This window comes from Lonchura striata, chromosome 4, assembly GCF_050655825.1.
Source record: "Lonchura striata isolate lonStrDom1 chromosome 4, ASM5065582v1, whole genome shotgun sequence".
Classification (NCBI taxonomy): Eukaryota; Metazoa; Chordata; class Aves; order Passeriformes; family Estrildidae; genus Lonchura; species Lonchura striata.
This window is the reverse complement of record NC_140706.1, coordinates 23,677,088-23,699,425: the sequence shown is the minus strand read 5'-3', so window position 1 is coordinate 23,699,425 and position 22,338 is coordinate 23,677,088. Positions and strand designations below refer to the sequence as shown.

General features: G+C 38.4%; 1 protein-coding gene across 6 annotated transcripts in view; it reads right to left on the bottom strand.

The window, feature by feature from the left end:
* LIMCH1 (LIM and calponin homology domains 1) overlaps positions 1–22,338 on the bottom strand; it is a 173,337-nt gene that overhangs the window by 107,540 nt on the left and 43,459 nt on the right. For 5 of the 6 annotated variants that reach the window (XM_085577833.1, XM_085577826.1, XM_085577825.1 and 2 more), the window contains exon 2: positions 1,957–2,027. The exons of the other annotated variant lie outside the window; for it this stretch is intronic. In XM_085577833.1, coding sequence (XP_085433959.1) covers positions 1,957–2,027 — 71 coding nt within the window. The remainder of the gene's footprint in view (positions 1–1,956; positions 2,028–22,338) is intronic. 6 annotated transcript variants of the gene reach the window in all.

Here is a 22,338-nt window from a genome sequence, read left to right as displayed (position 1 = left end):
CTTGTCTAGAAATACAGCTTGTGGCAGCTTTGCGATGTTCTTCACTGAGCAACAGATAAAAAATTAACTATCAGTGCTTCAATTGACAAAGTACTTTTGGAAGATACTCTAGAAGTTCTCAGTGTTAGACCCAAAAATTTCTGTTGAGTTCTCTCTTTTACAGTGGACTTGGAACCAGTGAGGAGTACACTTTTACTGCTGGTGCTATACTTTGTTTGTCATCAAGAAATCAAACTTGAAGGCCAATTTACTGGCTTTCTCATTAAGGCTCTGTAGCCTAATAGAGTTTTATACACTAGCTACAGCTTGCTAACCAAGAGCAAGATGCAATACAAACTTCATGGCTTTTAAGATTGGAGGATGAGGAGGTAGTTCCTTCAGGCTGATTTGCACTCATCCACAAGTGGTAAATGAGGACAAGAAATTTGCCCAGTATCACAGAACAGTTATGTAGTATAACCAAGTGCTGTCCCTTGACCTGCTTATTACTGGAGCTCACAACCTTCTAAGAAATGCATATTTATTAGTCTCATTAGCAACATATGAGTTAGTTAAGCCTTCCATCTTAAAGATTTACAGTATTTAAATCAGACTACCTCTGCTTACTTGCAGATAAGATTACAATCTAATCTTGAAATACACAGCCCTTGCTTTTCATGCAACACAATTCAACCTTAACATTCAAAGAGCACTGAGAAGTGATTCAGCACACAGCACTTCCCTTCAACACACAGAGGAGAGACTTTTTTGCGAGAGGCAACCCTTAAATACAAAAAGGGTATGCTCCTTCTGAGTTACACAACTTTTGATCAACAATAATAACTACTTCCCTCCTCCCAAAGCCACTCCTCAGCAAAGACACGCAACTGCAATGAAAATAGATCACATCATTTCCTTTATATTTTTTCACCTTTAAAAACTAAAGTTCAAGCTGTCTGATTAATGACACCAGTGAGACATATAAAAGCATTCACACAAGTAGGATTTGGATCTATGGTAAGCTACCTAGAGCTGAGTTACAGGATATTAGCTCAACTCTACTGCTGAAGCTTCCAAGTTCCAGTACCTGGAATAGTACAAAACTTTACCAATAGCTGCAATTGTCCAGCTACACATCTCAGGAGATCTCCTTTATAAGTATGGATTCACTTCTGCATAAGCTTCATCATTCTGGTGTGCAAAGACAGATTTATAATCTTCAGTGAGAATCCTGCATATCCAGGGAACTAACTTGGTTCATATAGATGATGCAGATCAACAGACTCTCAGAGATGCCTGACAACCTGATTTTCAAAGGACTAAGGGCATTAGAGCACATTTCCAAATTGCTCTTAGAAGTCACTAGCTTTGGCATGTAAACCTATAATAAGGTTTTGGAAGACTCTTCCTAAAAACTAGCCATTAGAACTACAGAGAGAAATGTGCAAAAGCTAACTTGTATCTTTCATCCAAAAATTACAAAACACGTCACTGAAACACACCTTTAGGCCAAATTTAGAGGATACCTAACCTTTCCAGAAACTATTAAAGCAGCTGTGTATTGATGGTATTCAGATGGCTAGCTCCTGACAGCGTTCAGACTTGGAGTTGGTCCAAAACGCCTCATTGTGGCAGAGACATCCACAGGCAGGTGTGGAACACCATTTGCCAATGTGTGGTTAACAATATTAAATAAAAGGAAACCAAAAAACAAACCAAATAATTTTTTTTACATAACTCAGCTAAGGACCTGGGGTGGAGTGAGGGAAGCACTTCACAAACCCTGTTTTCTTTAAGCCACATTTCAACCCTCACCGTAACAATAGCTTTGGCACTGAAATTATACTGCAGTGAAATACCACTGTGCACAATGTCAAAACTCTCAAAAGGAAATCAACAATGGGACATACTAGCTAAGGTTGTTTCCTGCTTCAGTCAAGATTTTATTCAGGGCTCAAAACTGTAAGCATTACTTACTCACACAGAAGAATGCCGTTTTCTAATCCTGAACGAAAATCTTTCTCACCAAAACTTCTGCCCGTCACTTGCTGCAAAAGAGTAGAGGGAAACAAGAGTGACATCTATTAGACAGTGAGCTTTACAAGTGCAATTCATAATGTTCAGTTAGAGCATATGCTGTGTAAGGAACATTTGAGCTTAACAGGCCTTGCAAAGGACTAAGTCATGTCCATTTCTCTTTCCCATTGCATCAAACAATTTAACATATAGCACCAAGTATTTGCTCCGGACAGTGCAATTGCAGTCTGCAATTGCAGACTGTTTTCAAGCAGTAAAAACCAAAACTAACAAAAGAAAAACTACAATGTAATCTTCAGAATATTTTAGAAGTTTTATTTTATAGTGCTTTGAATTTTAAAACTATTGTATTTAGACAAATTATGCATCTTTACTGCCTTTTTTGCATCACATTAAACATTTTGTACTAAAGCCTTGAGCTTTAGTCCTTAACTTATCATCTTTATAGAATAAGCAAAGATTATTGAAAGCACTGGCATGAGTTATAGCCCTTCAGACACATGCCTTGGTACTCCTGCTTGTATCAAAAGATGCTTCATATCAGCAATTCAACCATGAATGTTAAGATAATACAAACTCAGTGGAAGCTAAGGGTCCCCCCAGTACACTTGGACCAGGAGGTTCACTTTGCCAGACAAGCTCTTAAGCCAGACTGTGCTGCTTAGGGATGGACCAGCTAGAAACCTTCCAGGAATCCCAATCTCGCCTGGGTGCTGGATGCTACAAGCATAACTGAATCCACGTTTATTACTCCTACTGTGTTGACAATTCATCCTCATATCATTCTCAACAGATAATATGTTCAGTTAAAAGTAAATAGTACTTTTTTATTATGATCACAAAAGATTTAAAAATAGTTACTATGTTTAGAAAGTATTGAATAGAAACAATACAAAGAAAAAACCAGTTTTAATTGCCCTGCAGGAGGTCTTCTCTTTACCCAGGCAAAACATTTACTGGATGCTTATTGAGTTCTCATGGCTTTCATCCAATCTTTCTGCAAGGCCATTGCTCTGGGTGTTGCTTCCACCATAGAAAACAGGGACTTGGAGACACATCTGTCATTATTCCCCTGTTTTCTCCTTGCAGTTATATTCATATATAAGACCCTTGCCCTCCACTTTCCTGTCATAAACACAGCAATTTATAAAAACTGACAAGTTTGCAACTGTCCCACAGGATTAGGGAATGCATCAGTTTCAGAAATGCTGGTTATAACTGGGTAGTCTTGGACAGAGAGCAACACTTTTTAAATTGAAATGCAAAGAAATACAAAGCCTAAAATCTATTCCCTCAGAAAATTGTATTTTTTTGTTCAATGTGAAGGAAATTCTCCCATACCCTGAAAAATGTATCATAAGGGCATCAATGATCAATCATATCTTACGCAAATGCATAAAGCAGAACAAGGCACTGTGTTGCACTCCTAACTCTGAAGAAACCACATGTAATTTGTAGTAAATTACCTTTAATGATTTAAACTATATCTAGTCATAGTAAATCATCTCTAATCTTGATCTGCTGGGACATGGGGAAATAATGACAATAAAGCCATTAGCATTTGGGATGCATATCAAAACTGACTTTTGTTTTACCCACAAGATATAGTACAGAAAGGAACAAGAAGAGCTACTTGATAGCAGCCTGACTTCAAGTAGTTTTTTCATCTATGAAAAAATTAAAGAAAAATTATAATCATCTTATTTCACTCCTCAACACCAAATGTCCCAGATATGCATTTGTTGAAGAACCTCATTTATCAGGAAGCAGAAACTGTTACCACAATTCAGGTAGGACTCTACCTGCCAAAAGCTGTCACATGAGTATTGCTGTTATTACTGATGATGTAGGAAGGTTTCATATACTACTTCTGTCTGCACAAATAAAATCATGAAATACAGATGCACAGCTGGCACATGAATTCATCCAGTGAGAGGTACAGCACACACTGACAGGAGGTGAGGAAAGACAGGAAGGTCCAGGAACAGTGCACGTCTGTTTGAAAAGGAACTGGAAGTAAATGAAGCATGGCAAGGTTTATGCCTGTTCTAGATGATGCAGCTTCAGAGGGAAAACATTAATCACCTACAAGTCTCCTGATTTAGTCAATTAAAATGTAAAAACAGTTCAACAGAGAAAGGCTAGAAACTAAAAATAAGCACGAAGATGACAATATAAATGACACAAGATAAACCCAAAATAGGACTGAGAGAAGCAAGAAGTTGGATTCACCTTTTCCAGAGGAAAACAGAGCTCTTTCTTGGTGCATGCACACACATATAGCTCCCTCTCTGCAGAGGCCACTTTGGGCCATACCCTCATGAAGAATTACTGCAGGCCCATAGACAAACCTGGGGCACACTTCTGCTCAGCACACCCAGCGCAGGAAGAGACAAAGGGATTTCAAGCAAAAGGATTGGTGCTCTCATATTTGCACATAGAGAATCCCACATAGCAAAGTGCACACTTTACCAAAACTCCAGGAAAAATGAAAGTGTGTGCATTAGCCACGACATCACAAAACAGTGGCATGCATCACAGGAATGTGTTCATGTTATTGATATAAGCAGTGGTCTGTTCTTACTAGCTTATCTCTATCTCAGGAAATAAAAGTCTCCAGTCTGCTGGATGAAACTCTGAAAACACTGACAAACAAGGACTAAAGGACAGCATTTGCAGCGCTTCTACTGAGCTTCACTAGAAAAAAAACGGAAATTCTTCATGTGCAACCAGGTACAGAAAACTGCAAAATGGAAGAACAAATCTTTAGCCCATCAGTTTTCACAGTACAGAGAATTGGTGTTCAGAGCTGAACCTGTACAAAACCAGTCATGAACAGGTGCAAGGTACTCTGTATTCTGGACTGATGTTTCAGGAAAGGAAAAAAAAAATAACATGAAAACCCAAGATGTTAACTGAGAAAACTTTTGAGACCTGGCCTTTCTTTGCAAGACCAGGTTTCCAGATTGCCATATCTTACATGCTTTGGAGACACAACTCCATCTTCCACCTTGCTTGCACTCTTCCCCCCTCACTGGTACAGACCAGCACACTTAAGCAGTGCAGAAGGAAGCAGGATAGATGGAAGAGTTCCCCATCCGCTCTGCAATGGCAGCATACTGTAATTATTGTGGTGCCAGAGTTAGAACAAAGTACATTAAATACAAAACACAAACTATATCTTGCTAATGATTAGAATAGCCTCCCACTTCTTTAACAAGTTCTATAAAGCTGAGTGGAAAAAAGCTGCATTTCTCTGTTATACTGGAAATTAAAAATAGAGAAGAGAAGCAAAACAGTACCATTTATTACTGTGTGCTTCATTTATGTGAGGAGGCGTTGTTTTTATTCATCATCTGGATGATATTTTCTTCTCTGTAAAAAGCTACAAGTGTCACAGCCAGGGCAATTATTCAAATGCTGTATGTATTTATCTGTTTCCCCACCATTTAACAACAGAAAATGAACCTAAAATGAGTAATGAAAATTTTTCATGGCAACAACTTCAATACGTATTTGCATACAGTAACACTTGGTATATATTGCATTGTTGCTGTTTAACTCTTTTGTTCTTTGCAGTTACACATGCTACAAAATTGATATCATCAAGGATGGCCATCATCCAGCCACTAACCATTGCCATATTATACAACTTTATTTTCCCAAAGCTTCAGTTTACATTGTTTTCCTTGCATTTTATATTGCTGCTGGTGCTTCCTGAGATGGAGCTTGCAAAGCCTCTTATGTCAAAACAGCTTAGGGGCATGAAAAAGAAAAGGTGACAAATTAGTGAAGAGATGCTGGCCTCAGGTGAAGTTTATCTAGGCAAACGATATAAGTAGTTAAATAAACACGTGGTCATCAGAGAGAACACACTGAAAACAGTTTCATTTTCTATGTGCACATCTTAAAATACCATGCTATGCAGTGAAAAAAATCAGAGACACTGCAAAAAGAGGTCTTTGTTTCTTGTTATGTGTTTTTGAGAGCTTATGAAGCATGACAGTAAAGAGAGGAAGATTTTCAAAAAGTTTCATAAACTGATCATGTCTTTGTATGTGACTATGATGCCTTTCTATTTTGTGCAAGCGTTATTTTCCCCTAAATAATTTTTTGTCTTAAATGAAAAAATCAGGTCCTGCTACTTAACTAGGAAGATATAAAAGTAACTATAATAATGAGGTATGTATATAGAGAATATTGGATTGTACAAGCAACAGGGAACACAAACCACCTAAAGAAGCAAGACAGCTTTTAGGGCATCAGGATTTACCTCCTCTAGAGTAATGAATTCCTACTTCCCTGAGTTATAATGTGAGCTAATAAGATGAATATGCAAGTTAAATTCCATTTTCATATAGCATAGGCAAGGGATTTCTGAACTAAACAACCCCGTCCAGTCAAAACCAGTTTCACCTCTGCAGCCCAGAATTGCACCGCATTGCTGTGACAGTGGAGCCTGGAAACCCTTCACTGGTGCCTGGTTCAGCCACCTCTCTGTCATCAACCTCTCTGTCATCAACCTGCTGTCATGAAACCTCTCTGTCTGCAAAAATGGACACGTCATCCAGGCATGAGCTCCCTCTCTCTTATGTCACAGAGGCATTTAAATTGCTAAAATCATAGCAATGCAAACCAGTCCCGAACAGCTTTATTACAAATACTAGGAAGCTACAGTTAATTTAGTTCAGAGAAACTTGAATATTGCATGAATGGAGTTTTCCAGGGGCAACAACCACTGGTCTAACATACCTGTTTTCCAGTAAAGCCAAATGATGACAAGCACTCAGCTCAAAGCCTTCCAAGGCTTTACAGTATTGAGGTAATTTACTACTGAAATCAGTAAAAGAGCAAACAAATATCTCTAGTGTGTAATTCTACCATCAGGAACAAAACCAGCACAATCTCAGAATGACTAATGTGGCCAACAGGGATACAGAACTTGAAAATATAAAGAATATATGGGAGAAAGAGGGGAGGTTTCACACTTTGGTAGCAAGATTAATCTGCAAAGAAAGCACTTAACATTATTTTTAGGTCTTCCACTTCTGGTCACTTAAGTTTAGCTGCAATTTGCAAAGTTAACTACCCGTGCTGAAGACCCTTTTGTTCTTTTCCTCTGACTATTCATCCTCATATTATTCTCTGATGAGACAAAAAGCTGACTCACTCTTTTTATACTTTCAGTTTTTCTAGCAGCAATAGAATAAAATGGCATATTCTCCCCCATTTGCTTTAAATTCCCTTCTGCCACACTGTTGATCAGGTCAGCTGACAGTTTAGTGTCAACATATAGCATGGAAAAACCATATCCACTGATAGAAACACTCTCCTTTGGTGGGCCCAATTCTAAATCTTCACTAAAGGAATAATTTACTTTATTTACTTGCCTTTTGTTTTCCATGGAGGGAGCAACAACTGAAAAAACACAACAGCTGGGGTTTTTTCAGATCCTTTGCTAGATTAATGAGGACATGATTCTATGAATGGACACCTATATTTAAAGTGTAGACTAAACTGGCTCCATTACTACTTTGTTTAGGAGACTCAGCAAAAGAAACACTGAAAGAGTAGTACATACCACCAGCAGCAGCAGCTATTACCCTACCTAAGGCTTTAAAGCTAAGTCTGGGAAGATTTTGTCTTTGCTAAATCCTGCCCACCACCAGAGCTTTCCTCACTGAAACTCTGCATTGTTAACAGCAGTATTAAACATGCAGGGTTGCCATACGTTGCTTGGATTTATGATCTTGCAGAGCTGCGCGCACTTCTGCCAGGACATGTGGTAGTATAATCCTGTTTGGCTGGCAAGCTGCTAAGGAGTGCTAAAATTTAATGATAGAGTAAAATCAGCTTCCTTTTCATTTCTCCTCCCTAATGCTGTTTGTATACATTTCCCGGTGCATTGCCAGATACTGCAGCCTTCCCTTTGGGGTGGGGTGGGGCAGAGCAAAGAGCAGGAAGGGAACTTAAAAACTACTTCTGTCAGATTTCTCTTGGCTGCAGCACATGCCCTGAAAGCTTCACCTAGCATCAGGTCATCTGTTACAACTAATTTGTGTTTGACAGTCAGTAGATTGGCATTGCATTGTTGTTTTATGGGCAACCAGACTCTTATCTCCAGTGTTATCGAAACTAGGTACTAGACAACAGACATGACAGAGCACCCTAAGGTGTTTTTAATCAAGAGTTCAATTTAGAGTTATTTTTATTGGTAAAAAAGAAAATAATTTTTAAAAAATTTTAATCCTTTATAGGAATCTATCATCCCTTTCTTAGTTTTAATGGGAATTAACAAAGGCAAGAATTGTATGTTTTTGCCATGGATTTACCAGTAAAGTGTTCATCCTACTTCTTAAGTGGTAAGAAGGAAGAAGAAGCACTATTTCAGGAAAATAACTTGTATTTGGTGGAAGGTACATCTTACCATAACGAGACATTCTTTAGCTGTTTGCACTTTTCTGCAAAAGCAAGACTCCATGCAGATGGTCAGAGGAGCAGAGATGAGAGGAGCATCTATGAATGTGAAGTCAACAAGTACAAGAGACCAGAAGACAAGCATGCACCTCCTCAGTCCAAGGCTCTCATTTAATCTAGTCCTGTCTGTCTGGAGAATCTGGCCTTACTCTCTACACTGCCTGGCAAAGCTCCCTGTTCAGCTGTCCCTTTAACTGCTGACAGCCTACCCTGCTTTGGGGTGAACCAGTACACAGCCGCAGTTCCTGCACCTCTGAAGGCAAGAGGAGCAGATGCCTTGTAATTACTATCATGAACACCCTTTCCCAAGGTCTTACTTTCTTACCCAACCAGGTTAAATAAGCAGTCTGCTCGCTGACAAATGGAAGGCTAATTAAAGTTATCATTCATTTGCTTTTTGTGTGATTCCCTGGGGCTTTCTATGGACAGGCACCATTCACAAGTTACATACAGAAAGAAAAGGGTATACAGGTAACTAGTCTCAAATGCAGAAACTGTTGATTCAGCTCTTATTTTTTCCCTAACTAACTCTTCTTGAAGTTGGAATCAGTACTGATGGAGGGAGATTACTCAAGCTCTGGCTACTGAACACAGAGCAGTTGTACCACCAATAACCTATTTGCCTCACATTTTATCACCAAATCAAAAATGTTTTTTAGCAAAGGACAGGAGAATTTTTTTCCTTTGTCTCAGGTTGATTACATTAGCAACTTTCCAGCAGACCAGGAAACTGGGTTTCTGGCCATATCTAAAAGAGCAAAGAATTAAAACAGACACTTTTATCCTTTGACTCCTTTTTCTAGGTCTAGAAAAGGTTTCCCACACTCTTGAAAAACTGCTCCTCCAAGATTTATGCTATGCTGTATCATCTATATGTTGAAACTGAAGCATCTGTTAATAAAACCCTCTATTTTCTCTCCTCCAGCTTTAGAAAGTTTAGGCAGCCCTGAATTAGAAGTATTTAAAGCTCTGTTAGTTACAGCTGCAGAGGCAGAGCAAAATACAACACAGGCAGCAGACTCCTTGTTGAACTCAACATCTTGTCTAACCCTCAAAGCAATGAAGAGATCAGCAGCTCTGTAGGAGATGATAGGATCACTGCAGTATCTAGATTTGTTAATCCCCACTTTACACTGCTTTAACCTATTTTACATTAATCGCTGCATTTATATTTTACAAGACCATTGCACTACTTCTTGCACAAGCAGTTTTTGATGCCAGTGTGCTGCTTTCTGACAGGAATGTGCATCTTGGCAGACAACTTTAAAACTGCACACATTTAAAGCTGCACAGAGACAGGAATACAAACATGTGAGATGCTCCAAGTTAGAGGGGCCCAGCACTAGAAGCACTTCAGCCTGTCATTAACCACTGTCAGAGAGACTACCAAAGCTCAGCACTGTTACTGAGATTTTACAATGAAAAATGTCTGGTAGGAGACACCAGCTTCCCTTTCTGAAGAAATTAGGTGTTCGCTTGAGCAAAACATTAATAAATTTAACCATCCACTTAAAGGTGACACTCAATGTCTTAGGTCTCAGTGAAGCCTCTGAAATGCCAATGATGAGCATCAGTAGGCACCAGTCTACCTTGAAGCTTTTAAATTTAGTACTATCCAGTTGTTTCAAGGCAAGTCCACATGTAAAGTGTCCCATTTACAGTCTGTGCAATTTAAATATATATATCTCTATATATAAAAGTATAGCTCAGCAAGGCATTTAAGACTTGATTTTCCAGACAGTAAGCCTGGAAGCCCAGAGCAAGCAAAGCAGGAAACTGTCCATGGGAAATAGGGACGTGTCATACAAACACTGCTGAAAGGTGTAATTCTACCTGCTATCAATACAACTCTGCAAAACTTCACTTCTTTCAAATAAAAGGGAAAGAGGTAAACCACAATGCTTTTGAGAACAATATCTGAGCTTCTTGGATGTCTCTTCTGTACTCTGGGTCCTCCCTTGGCACATTCTTCAGCAGGAACAGGGCTGTGTGCCATGGTTTTGCAGTCACTTGCAAACAAACAGCAGAACTACCAGCAGGTAGTTCTAAACAGGAAAAACAATGCACTTCAAAAATCACAGACTGAAAAAAAAAAAGAACCACTTTCCTGCAGAAAGGAGGCTAACCTTAATTCAGTCATATACTTTCAAGATCTTTATTAATAACTCTTTGGAAGTAGATCTACTTTGTCCCTGCCTCTGTAGGGACAAAGTTAAGGAAAAGCACTCCTGCTCTGAATGCTTTTCCAGCTAAGCCAATTTTGAAACAACATTTGGCTACCAAGCATGGATAAAACTAGACTCACAAGAATTTAGGAGGGCACACAGTCGGGACAGCTGATCCCAACAGACCCAAGGGATATCCTGTACCATATGGACCATGCACAGCAACAGAAGCAGAGGGAGAGTTGTGGGGGAAGCTGCTGCTGGGGAACTGGCTGGGCATTGGCAGGTTGTTGGTGAGAAATTGCTTTTTATTGCAAAACTTGCCTATTTTGGTTTTTATTTATCACTCTTTATTTTCCTATTCAATACAATGTAGGATTATTTTATTTCTATTATTAAATTACTCTGATCTCAGACCATGAATTTTTTCACTTTTACCTTTCCAATTCTCTTCCCCTGACCTTCCTGGAAGGGAGGAGTGAGTGAGCAGCTGTGCAATTGCCAGGTGGTATTAAAATACAACATAGCCACAAAAAGAATGCTGCCATAAGTGAATAAAACCACCAGAAACTAAATAGGAAGGTATGGTGAAACAGAACAACTATTTCTCTCTAAATGATGGTGACATTACACACAGATAGAAATCCCACTGCAGCCTCTACTAGAATAAACTGGCTTTCTGTTCTCCCCACTCTTCTCCATGGCTCCTTTGACCCAGATCTTGAAGGACATGCAATAGCCCTGCAAAAGGGAATAGTGACTGCCATTAATGCTCCAGACAAGAGAAACACTGCAGATTATCTAGAATCAGCTGATGTCTTAGAGCACATGGTCATGAGATGTTGGTAGATTTGACTGCCTATAAACAGAAAAGGAAGTACTACCGTAAGATCTTAAACCACAGCTTACCCTTGAAAAGACACTTCCAAGAGCCATCAGCATCTTAAGCAGAACTAGGAACCTCTATTTGTTTCTGTCCCACTCCTCCTTCTCCCAAAAACTACGATTTTCCCCAATTAAAGAATGTTTAGACCTATCTTTCAACAGATTGCTCCCCCAGGAGCTAGGGATCTTGCAATGCATTACGAGTACTAGATTGAAAGCCATTTTTCATTCATCTGATTTAGCTGAAATAGGACAGTTACAAATAACAGTAACCAGTAAGAGTTTTCTGCTGAATGCAATTCATAAATCAATATTGTTGTCCCCTGCAATACAAACATCCCATTCACAGACCCCAAGCATCAAATCAAGACCTATTTACAAGGCTGCCCCTGAGACAAAACCCAGCAATGTTACATAGGGTACGTTGTTGCTCTTTTCTCCCCTGCTGCTGCAGATATAGGGAAGCTTTGTTTGGAGGACACAGAAAGCAGAGGGAGAAAGGGAAGACGATTGATGATGCATACAACAATAATAAACACTGTTCTTTTCTATTACTGGAACACCTGCAGCCTGCATCAGTTCAGGCTCATTCATTATGCAGCACACCAGCCCTGACAGTTCCAGAAGCACCAGCTCTGAAGACATGATAGACCTGGCCAGGAAGCAAGACACAGAATGAGACCTCTCATTATCAGATCAATGAGCTGCACTGGTGCTCATTCTCTGCCCTGTTTATTGCTGGGTGAAACAAATACTAGGAACAATTAGATTAAGCATCTTGTTCAAAAATATTCAGATCAATAAATAAAATTTTCCTTCTATAAAATGTAACAATTTAGCATTGTAGAAAATAAATTTCTGAAGAGGGAAAAAACACCCCTGACAATTATTTTACCTACTGTTACTTTTATTTTTACTCATAGTGGATATCATGTAAGGTCTAAAATGGATTGAAAGGAATGTAATTATTTCACCATAATGCTTTAATACTAAAAAAGGACACTATTAAAAATATGCTTAACATTTCCAATCTAAACAATAAGAACTGCAAATTTCAAAACATTTGCTACATTTCTACAATTCCAAGAAATCTTTTCAGTCAGCTACTTCCCCAACAGAATCAGACCTACCCCAAGGCCATTTTCACTCTTTCTTACCCATCCAAAGTATCCCACTCATGTCAAGAGGGCAACTCAAATGCCACATTAAACACTGGCAGGAATGAACATTGAAAGGCATATTTAAATATCATCAAAGTTGGACTGCAAAGCACTTTTAAGAATTAATTAATTTACAGTTTTCAGATGTCAAAATGAGAGGAAGTCCTTTATCAGCACATTGATTTTCCATGTACCTCCTGACACTCATGTACATTCAGCAACCTCCTTCTAACTGGAAATTTAAAAAATCCATAGATCTTGAAACTCATCATTAATTAATATAACTGTATTTAAAAAGGAAATATTTTCTTAAAGTTACTTTCCTAAATAGGTTGTTTTCAAATTTCACATATTCTCCAAACAGATTAAATTAATGGCAAATAAATAGAATCTACTTTCTCTGTTCCTTTTTAAAAGCATATAGTACTGCCAATGTTATGTAGCATTCATCAGTAATATTGTATGTGCAACCATGGACGAATACTGCTGCCATACAAATTGGAAAATTAAGCAGAACTGTCAGAACAAGAATACCTGCATGATCTACAAGTAAAATTCTACACAAAGAAAGGGGGGGGGGGGAATCAAACAAACCCTACAATTTATTTAAATATTCCAGATATTCTGTGTATCAAGCACAACAGTATTTTGAGAAGGCATTCATTTACAGGAATTGTATTTCACTCCTGGTGTTTATTAATTTGACAACATATCTGCATGACAGCAGGAGCTTTGTTGTTGAATTCACATGCTCAAACAGTTTTTCAATCCTGTCTGCTTGCAAGTGTACCAAAGCCATATTAAAAGCTGAAATAACCTCCATGATGTTTAAAAGGGAAGCTCCTTTCTGGCTAAAATTCAAAGTGTCTCTTGCTGAATTTATTAATTGCAAATTCTAAACTTCTCATGCTTAATATTGCCCAGCTTAGGCTGGAAGAAGCAGTCACCTACAGCAAGCTACCAGAACATCTGTTTGACAACACCCTGTCATCTGGAATTAAGGGCAAGTGTTTAAGACTTACCATGAGAGCGGGGAAAAGAAAAGGAAAAACACAAAAAAAAGAAACTGACAGGTTTATTTGCTATGAAAGCATCATTGACATCTCCCTGATATTTGGATCATTTCACCTTAGTAGTCAATCCAGTTTCTGAATATTTGCTTATTTTTCACTCCCTGACTAGGGGCACAGGGACTATGAAAAGGTTTATATGGAGTTGGAGAGGCTGCTGGAAACTCAATGTTATTTTGCCAAGAAGACTGATCTTCTGAGACTATGCGACCACCACATGATTTAACTATGCCAGTTAATATGTTTTAAAGCTAATTTGTCTTCTGGTATCAAGCCCACCATTGCTGGTTTTGTACATGATGAGAAGCACCAGGTATCTGAGTATGAGCTACTTCATTTTAGCCAAAACAGGAATATCAGCACACTCTCCAACCATCTGTTTTTATCATACCCTGCAAAGTTGGCTGAATAATTTTAAGTCCAGTACTTTTGTAGTGTTTTGCATACTTTGCACTCTGACTCCACCTTTTAAAAAACTGTTAGACAATTTCTCCCTATTAGCTTGAAATGATACTTGTTTATACTACCTTCTACCTCTACCATTCTCTACCTTTCAAAGCACCACTAATTTTTACCACTCAGCAATAAAACAGGATATTTTTTTGTTAAAGAAAGTTAATTTTCCTGCTGCCTTAAAACTTGGTGGATGACAGAGACAAGAGAGTAGAAAGGAAACCAGTGCTGGATGCCTTAATTGCATAGCATTGCATCCCATAAATTTTGTGCATTTCACTTTCAGATGAAGTCTGAAGAATTTCTCTGGTTTCTTAAAGTTTTGACTTGGGCAAAAATAAGAGAAGACACATGAGGATGAAAATAAAGTTGCAGACAGAAAGTACTTCATGCATTAGGAGCTACACATGAGTCTGTTTGATGAATGTTAACTCCTACAGAAAAGCACAGCTGCTGTCTCCAAGAGTTAGAAATCCCATGTTCATACAAACTCTAGCAGCATAAGAGGCCTCACATCACTTATTTGAGTGATTTCATTTTTATCTTGATGAGCTGAAACCACAGAATGCAAAGGCATTTGCATTAGTACAAAATTATCAAGCTAAACTATGTCTCAAGAGCTAATTGTCTCTTACTGCCTGCCTGAAGAATAATTATATAATGAAACAAAATCGGATGTCTACTAATATGAAAAAAACAGATTTGACATCAGAAAAAATAACACTATTTTTGTATGTTTCACATCCAGACCACAAGCCAGCAAGTATTCAAATTTTTTCCAAGACTAATAAAAGTTAAATTACTTTGCGGTCTTCGGTTACTGGGTTAAAACCAGATATGCTGCTTTAAAATTTTGTCTTTACGTAGCAGGGTTTACAATTTAAACCAGACAGCAAATTCAAATGAACCTGAGACATTTGAAGCCAGGTTTTGAACACTGTTCAGCACCCTTCTACTTAGGTCTGAACAAAAGCACATTCTCTCCTTGATTCAGTTATGCCATTTTGTCCCACTCCCTCTCCAGCTTAACTCCATCCAACAAGACCCATTTTGGCCACTTATTAGAACAAGGAAGCAGGATTCTCTAGAGACAGGCATTAGATTAAATGATCATGGTTTTTCTCAGTTTAGTGGCTTTCTGTTGTGCTTCAGATAGCAGCAAAAGATGGAATGGCTCTGTAAAATCAAATAGGCAAATTAAATAACAAATATACTGTCACTTGCTACATCATCAACAGACAGTGATGTCTTTTGCAGACTTGTATGTAGAAGTACATACAAGTAGGCCACTACATCTAGATGCACAAACCTGCTATTTGTATCTTCTATAACATTTTGTAGATAACCTCTGCAAAGCTGTGCAGAGGTGCTTACTAAGATAAAAGGCAAGGTCCAGATTTGTCCAGGGAAAGCCAATGGCCCACATGATCACACAGCACCCATTACTCTTGTGATTTCTTCTTGTTAAATAAACTCCATGTGGATAATGAGAAAAAAAACCCCAGTAAACAGAAAGACCAGAAATCCAAACTGATACATTTAGATGAGCTGTCGCAACACTGTGTGGAGGAGTTAAAACCAAAACTGAAAAGACAAAGCTTGTTTCAATCTATTCCTAATGCTAACTTATGATCCCTTCACCAACATTGCCATGACCCTCTTCAAGCAGCTCTGGTTTGCTTTACCACTTATATACCATTTTTAATCATTTCACTCTTGCTATTATAGTCACAAATGCATTCCCTCTAGCTATCCAGGTTTCTATGCTAAGAATAAAACAGAAATATTTCCACTCAGGAGAGAAAACGAATGTCTACATAAATATCCCTTGAGCTTCCATTCTGGCTGCTTGTTAATACTGAGTTAGGCATGTGGTATTTGATCCCAAGGTAATAACAACTATCCCAACTTCTATTAAGGTAAGTGAAAACTAAGCTATGCAATTCTTATCAGGGAGCTAACTGTGCCTTGACCAGTTCAACTATTTGCAGACCATTTCTGTATCTGGGTTAGAGAAGGTGCTACCTCTGCAGTTAATAACTACCACGCAGGGCAAGAAGGTTGATAATTGCTGCTTCTTCCAAATGCCCTAAAATAAACAAACCCCTTTGTTCCTTCTCCTTGTAGTAACAGAAGTGACCAGATGGGAAAAATGAAACAAAGGTTTTCCTGATTATATTCATTTTATTATAAACAGCTGTTTTTCTCCAAGTTAGATCTTGCACAATTTCTTGATGGTTTTATGCACAAAAGTCTATCAACAATCATTTTTATATCTATGCATATAAAAGGCTTTTAAGTCTTCATACTGTTGATTTGCATTTATTCATCAGCTAAATACAATTAACAATTTAGGAGACAAGATGATCTCTACAGCTAACATTTAACAAGTTTTATCAGTTTGCAAATTCACAGAGCAGCCTCCCAGGGACCAACACTTACATGTCTCACAATCAAAACAAACAACATCTGCAGTCTTCAGAAGATAGTTAGTAAACAAAACAAGGTGTGTGCAGACTGCAGAATTAGAATAAACAAATACCACTAAAATGTTTTTTTCCCATACTTTAGAAGTCAGAACTATTTCCAGATTCCCACGAACAAAACACAACCTGAATCTCTGCTCAAAGTCACCTTAATGCTGGGAGATCAGCCCCTAAAAACTATTCTGAACCAGTACCTTTCAGAATTAAAAAAACCCAGCAATTTGACATAATCACCAAACAAGATATTAATGAGGCTATTTGCAATTAGCTCAGAAAAAAGAAACATCAGCAATAAACCTGCCAGATCTTAGGCTGACTGCAACCCCAGAGAGTAGGAGACAGCTGAGAAATATTGGCAGAACCTCCCAGCATAAAGCCTGAGGGTGTGAGAAAGGAGAGGAAGTGGAAAGCGAAAGGGTGATGGTTTGCCAGCCCCTTCCAAGATTTTTGTCTGCAGAGTATCTGTACACGTTAGCAAAGCCCCGAGGTTACACTGCTGACAAACAAACTGTGTGTGACTAAACAGGTCCTGATGTACCACAGCAGGCAGCTGACTCGAATCAGAAACTGCAATCTCACCAGTATCACTCGTTGCCACATCTAAACTGTGTGAAACAAATTAAAAATGTTTAATTCTATTTTTATATTCACTAAATCATTAAAAGCCAAGCAGCAAATTTATAAAGTCTGAAGAACTGGTTTTGAACATTGAACATAACCTGTACTGAAGATTTTTGAGGAAAGCTGCAAAATAAAAACAAACTTACATTTTTTAAATGTGTTTGGAAACATTTAAGCTGCCTTTCTTTCTAGTATTTCACATGTAACTATTTGTGGCTTAGCTAGGAATTTTTTAATATTCATTTGATTCAATGAACAGATGCCAAAGCTTCATCTCAAAATTCTCTGTAAGAGTTTAATTTATTTTTGAAAAGGAGGTAATAAGTTTTAAATATCTAACTCTTCTTCAGAAAAAAGCCCAGAAACAAAACTCAGACAAAGGTCAGGCCTATTAAACACATGTATCTATGAAATTCAGATCAAAACACTGCTTCCTGCAATTAAAACATTTGCCACATTTCCCACTGGGCTCAAAATTCAGTCCTTTTGCTATTGAGACAGAGGGCAAAAATGAACTCTTTCCTTAAACTAAAAGTTTAGAAACATCCAGCTGTGCAACTTCTGAACTACACATAGCCACACCAAATATACACGCGCTCTAGGGAGGTCATCCTCCTTGTTACTCATATGACAAGGGATGAGATAAAAACAGTTTTCTGATCCAGAAGTCAAGGAAATGCAATTCCCTGTTCCACTCTAAGCCCAAACCCACATTCCACTGCTGGACCAGCCCAGCACCACCCAGAGCACTGCCGGAGACCTTCCTGAGCCCCTGCCACACCAGCTCCCACCCCATCAGCTCCTGCCAGTGCTCCCCTTCCCAGTGCCACCACCAAACGCTGAAAGGAGCTTTGCAGCCACTCCCAGCCTGACTTGACATTGTTAAGGAATCCTAGACAAAACGGGCACTGGGCAGAAGGAGGGCAAACATTACAGCCAGAACAAGTTCCCCTGCAGTTATGATGCCCAAGACACAGGTATCCAGGTCCAGTTCGCATCTCAGCCACAAGTTGCTTGCTTAACAAAAATCTCAACATATCTATTGCATTACACAAACCCAGCTTCTTGGCCAGGATTTTCAATCTCTCTTTGCATGGGGACATCTTTTTGGTTTGTTGTTTCTGGTGTTTGGTTTGGTTTTTTTTTTTTTCATATATTTGAGGTTAGCTGTTTAATCATCATATTGTTTAACAAAACAGTGTGCTTCTCATCAGTTTTAAAATCTAATTCTTTTTCTGGACCAGTCTCCCATATAGTACAGTTACTTTGGACAAATCAGGCCACCCAAATGGCAGGTATAAGCACTTACATATTAGAGATGGAGACACTCTTAACAACAAAAAACCTGTTCAAATCTGTGAGACTAAGCAGGACACACAAAGAAAGGAATGTAGGAACTTTGGACTAATAGTTCTAATAAAAACAAATGCTAAATCTCCTCAAATGTGTGATTAATTAAAAATAAGCCACTTCTCATAATTCTATTTATTTGGAGGTTCCCTAAAACTATAGAAACAAATATAAAGCCTTCACTACAGATAAAAGTTAAAATTTCTTCCCCTACATAGAATACAGCGATTATTTTAAGAAATGAATCTATTATTCAAAACAAACTACTGCCTGAGTTCCTGAGGCTTTTACTAGTTGTACAGCTAAAAAACAGGAATGCAAAGAGCATGAAATACATTTCATGTACCAATTTGCATCTGCCACCTCAGTTATTCTCTGTGGAGATAAACTTTTCTCTACTTCTCAAATCAAAGACACCAGTAACCAGCTTTTTTTCCTCATATTTTTCTTCCTCTTTCCTCTCAGAACAATTCCAGCCTTCTGCAATAGCACTTTTAAGTCTTTCAGAAAACTATACAGAATTCAATTCAGTAGATTTGACTTCTTAGATCAAGTCACAGCTGATTAGAGCATCTTATTTATCTTAGTGTGTCTGAATACACAGAATATGCTGCTTAAACTGTGACACAAAGTGCCGTAAGCTGGAACCAAGAGATGTAATGGCAATCTACACATTACCTTTTGAAGTAAATGCTGTTCCAAGGAGTTAAAAATAACATTAATGTAAGTGTTTCTTCCTACACTATCATGGCAATATTGCTTTATCTTGCATTATTCCCAGATGGCCACTTGTGCATTTAGAGGCTCTACTGGAAAAAAATCCCTCATGTTTGGAAAGGCCCTTAGAGGCCAAAGAATTTCTGTCTCAAAGTTGAATGAAACATCTCAAATTCAAAATATTTGAAGTTTGTTTAAAATTACATTAACCATTGCTAAGAACAGCCCTCAACAGCAGTGGTCATTCTTTCCCTAGTAAATCCAAAGAAAAGTACTCCAAAAATAATAATTCAAAATTTAAACAAATAAGCAACTTTTTCTGTAATTCTGCTCTAATCTTCTGTACTCTCGGGGAACTAGCTCTGACATATATTGACACTTTATTTTATCAACCTAAAAACCTCACACAAACAGTTATATTGATGCAGAATAGGCTGAAATCACATTACCCTGTCTTTGAAGGAGACCACAGGAGGATGCACAGCAAGCACAGACCACTGAAGCCCATGAGTCCTTGCTTGTTCAATGATATGGAAACCAACAAACAGCCTCTTTCTGTATCGGCATCAAATACAGATTTATTACTGACTCTGTTTAGAATTGGCTTCTATTCTACTTGAAAATTTCACACTGAACTAAATAAGTTGGTTTTTTTTAATGTTATGCAATAAATAATTTAGTCTGCTATATAAGTGAATTAAAAACTAGCAACCATCTAAACCAAGTGTTAGATGCAAAGACTGCTACCAGCAAAATGCCAAGGCCACTAAGCCACCAGATCAAAACCCACATATTTCAACTATAGCATGAAAAATGCCCCCAAAACTCCTTGAGCTTTGAAATGCTACAAATAAATAGGTAATACAGCAGAATGCATCATCTATGGAAGTCAATTTGCATAAGACAGGACTTAATGGGTTTAAAAAAAAAACAAAACAAAACAACACCAACTAACCCCCCAAAACCAACAATGGAAAACCAGCAAACAATATGTTACGAAAATTTAGGAGGTCCAGAGGAACACTCCTGAGTTTCCTCATAGTACCTGAAAATCATGCTGCCTTCTTTAATAAAGAGGCCACATGCCTGATGCTTTCTATGCCTGTGCTGCCTTTGTAGCACCCTGGTTCTGGCCTGCTGGGCCAGTTACCAACAGGGAAACAGCAGCAGCCCCGAAATGTGGGCACAGGTTGACCACAGACACCCCAGACCCGTTTGTAACTTACTGCTGATCAGTTGTGGTCAATGAAGAAAAGCAGCCCTGAGAGCCCAAAAGAGACTGGCTTGAGCTGACAGCAAGACAAGGAAGAGTAAAAGGCACTTGATCCAGCCTAGGAAAGGAGCATCATCCACATCACACAGCACACAGGCCAGGGTCTGTAGGCAAAAGGACAAGACCCATCTGCAGGCTCCACAGCTAATGAAAGAACAGGATCTCCAGTGCAAGTGGGAGACTGACATGAAGCTGTCATGGGAGTGCTGGAGCTGTGCACCAGCTCCGGCTCTCCCACCAGCCACAAGGACTTGCCTCTGTACCTGCTCACTCAGAGAAGCTCCCCTGCCCCTTCTCCAGCCAGCCCTGCCATGCCAAGGACACAGGACTGGCCATCCAGAGCCACACACAGGAGTGTGTGTCCCCAAAAACTCTGGACTGGAGTTAGCTCGAGTTTAAAACCTACTTGTTCAGGGATGGCATCTAAAATGGTCCTTCTGAAAGTAGATTTTAAAAACTGAGGTACATGCAAGTTGCTGTCCCTTTCTGCCTATCCCTTATACACCTTTAGAAGTTGAGTTTAGGTAGTCTGTGTTTCCAACTGGAGTCATAAAAACCTTGTGCTGCAAACTCCAGTCATAAGGGAGTTCTTACAGCTGAATATATTTTGCCAGTTTAATTGCAAGAGACAAACAAAAATATGGGGGGAAAAAAAACCCACCAAGTTGTTCTTTTTGTATCTCATACAATTCTTATTTCTCCCTCAATTGCTCGATGACAACTGAACTCTGGAAGAAGTTCTGGTGAGACTAATAACTGCCTATTCAAGCCCATAACTGGCAATTTAAAAAGTAATTATAATTAGCTTTGGGAGATATGAAGTGTTTACCATGTATATGTGAATGACTTGCTATTTGTCCCAGTGAAAGAACAGTAATAGAGCAGAATTGTTCCATGCAATACAAGTGAAAATTAAAGAATATCTGTTTAGCAGTCAAATACATCAGAGATCCACGTTTTTCACATGACAACCTTGGTCCAAAGTAGATAATTAAAAAAACACCAACAACCCAAGAAACAAACTTATGCACTTTTCTCTTTTTTTTTTACTCACCCTTCAGAAAATGTTTGCTAATGCATTCTGTTTATTCCGTATCAAACAAAATCCAAGCACATAAAGACAAATATCTACAATTTCATTTCCTACGTTCATGAAAACCTTATTATTTTTTCATCCCAAATAGATAGCTAATTTCTCTGCCTTGAAAATAAAATAATTTATATCCATTCAAGCACCCTCAGTCCTATTCTCTCCATCTTAAAAACTGTGTTTTAATACGTTTATTTAATTTTTTCCTAGCCAATACTGTTTAATTTAGTTATGATACCCTAAATATTACCTGAAGCCAAACCAGCATTTACTTCACTCACATTCATTTAGTGCTAGCTTTCCCAAATTTATGAAGGTGGCTGTCTGATAAACAGACAGAGCTCCTTAACAGAGGCCCACTGAGCATTCAGCTGCAGACCATGGAAGTCACAGGGAAACTTCCAATGCCAAGCCAAAAAGAAATATCTTTTCACCCTCTTGTCAAACTATCAGGTTAGATTGCATATTTTGCAAACAATTTTACACAATTAGTATGTCACCAGCATGCTTTTTTTCTGCTTTTTTTCTATTACTTGAGGAGCAGTACAAAAGATTTCCAAATTTCAAATTGTCTG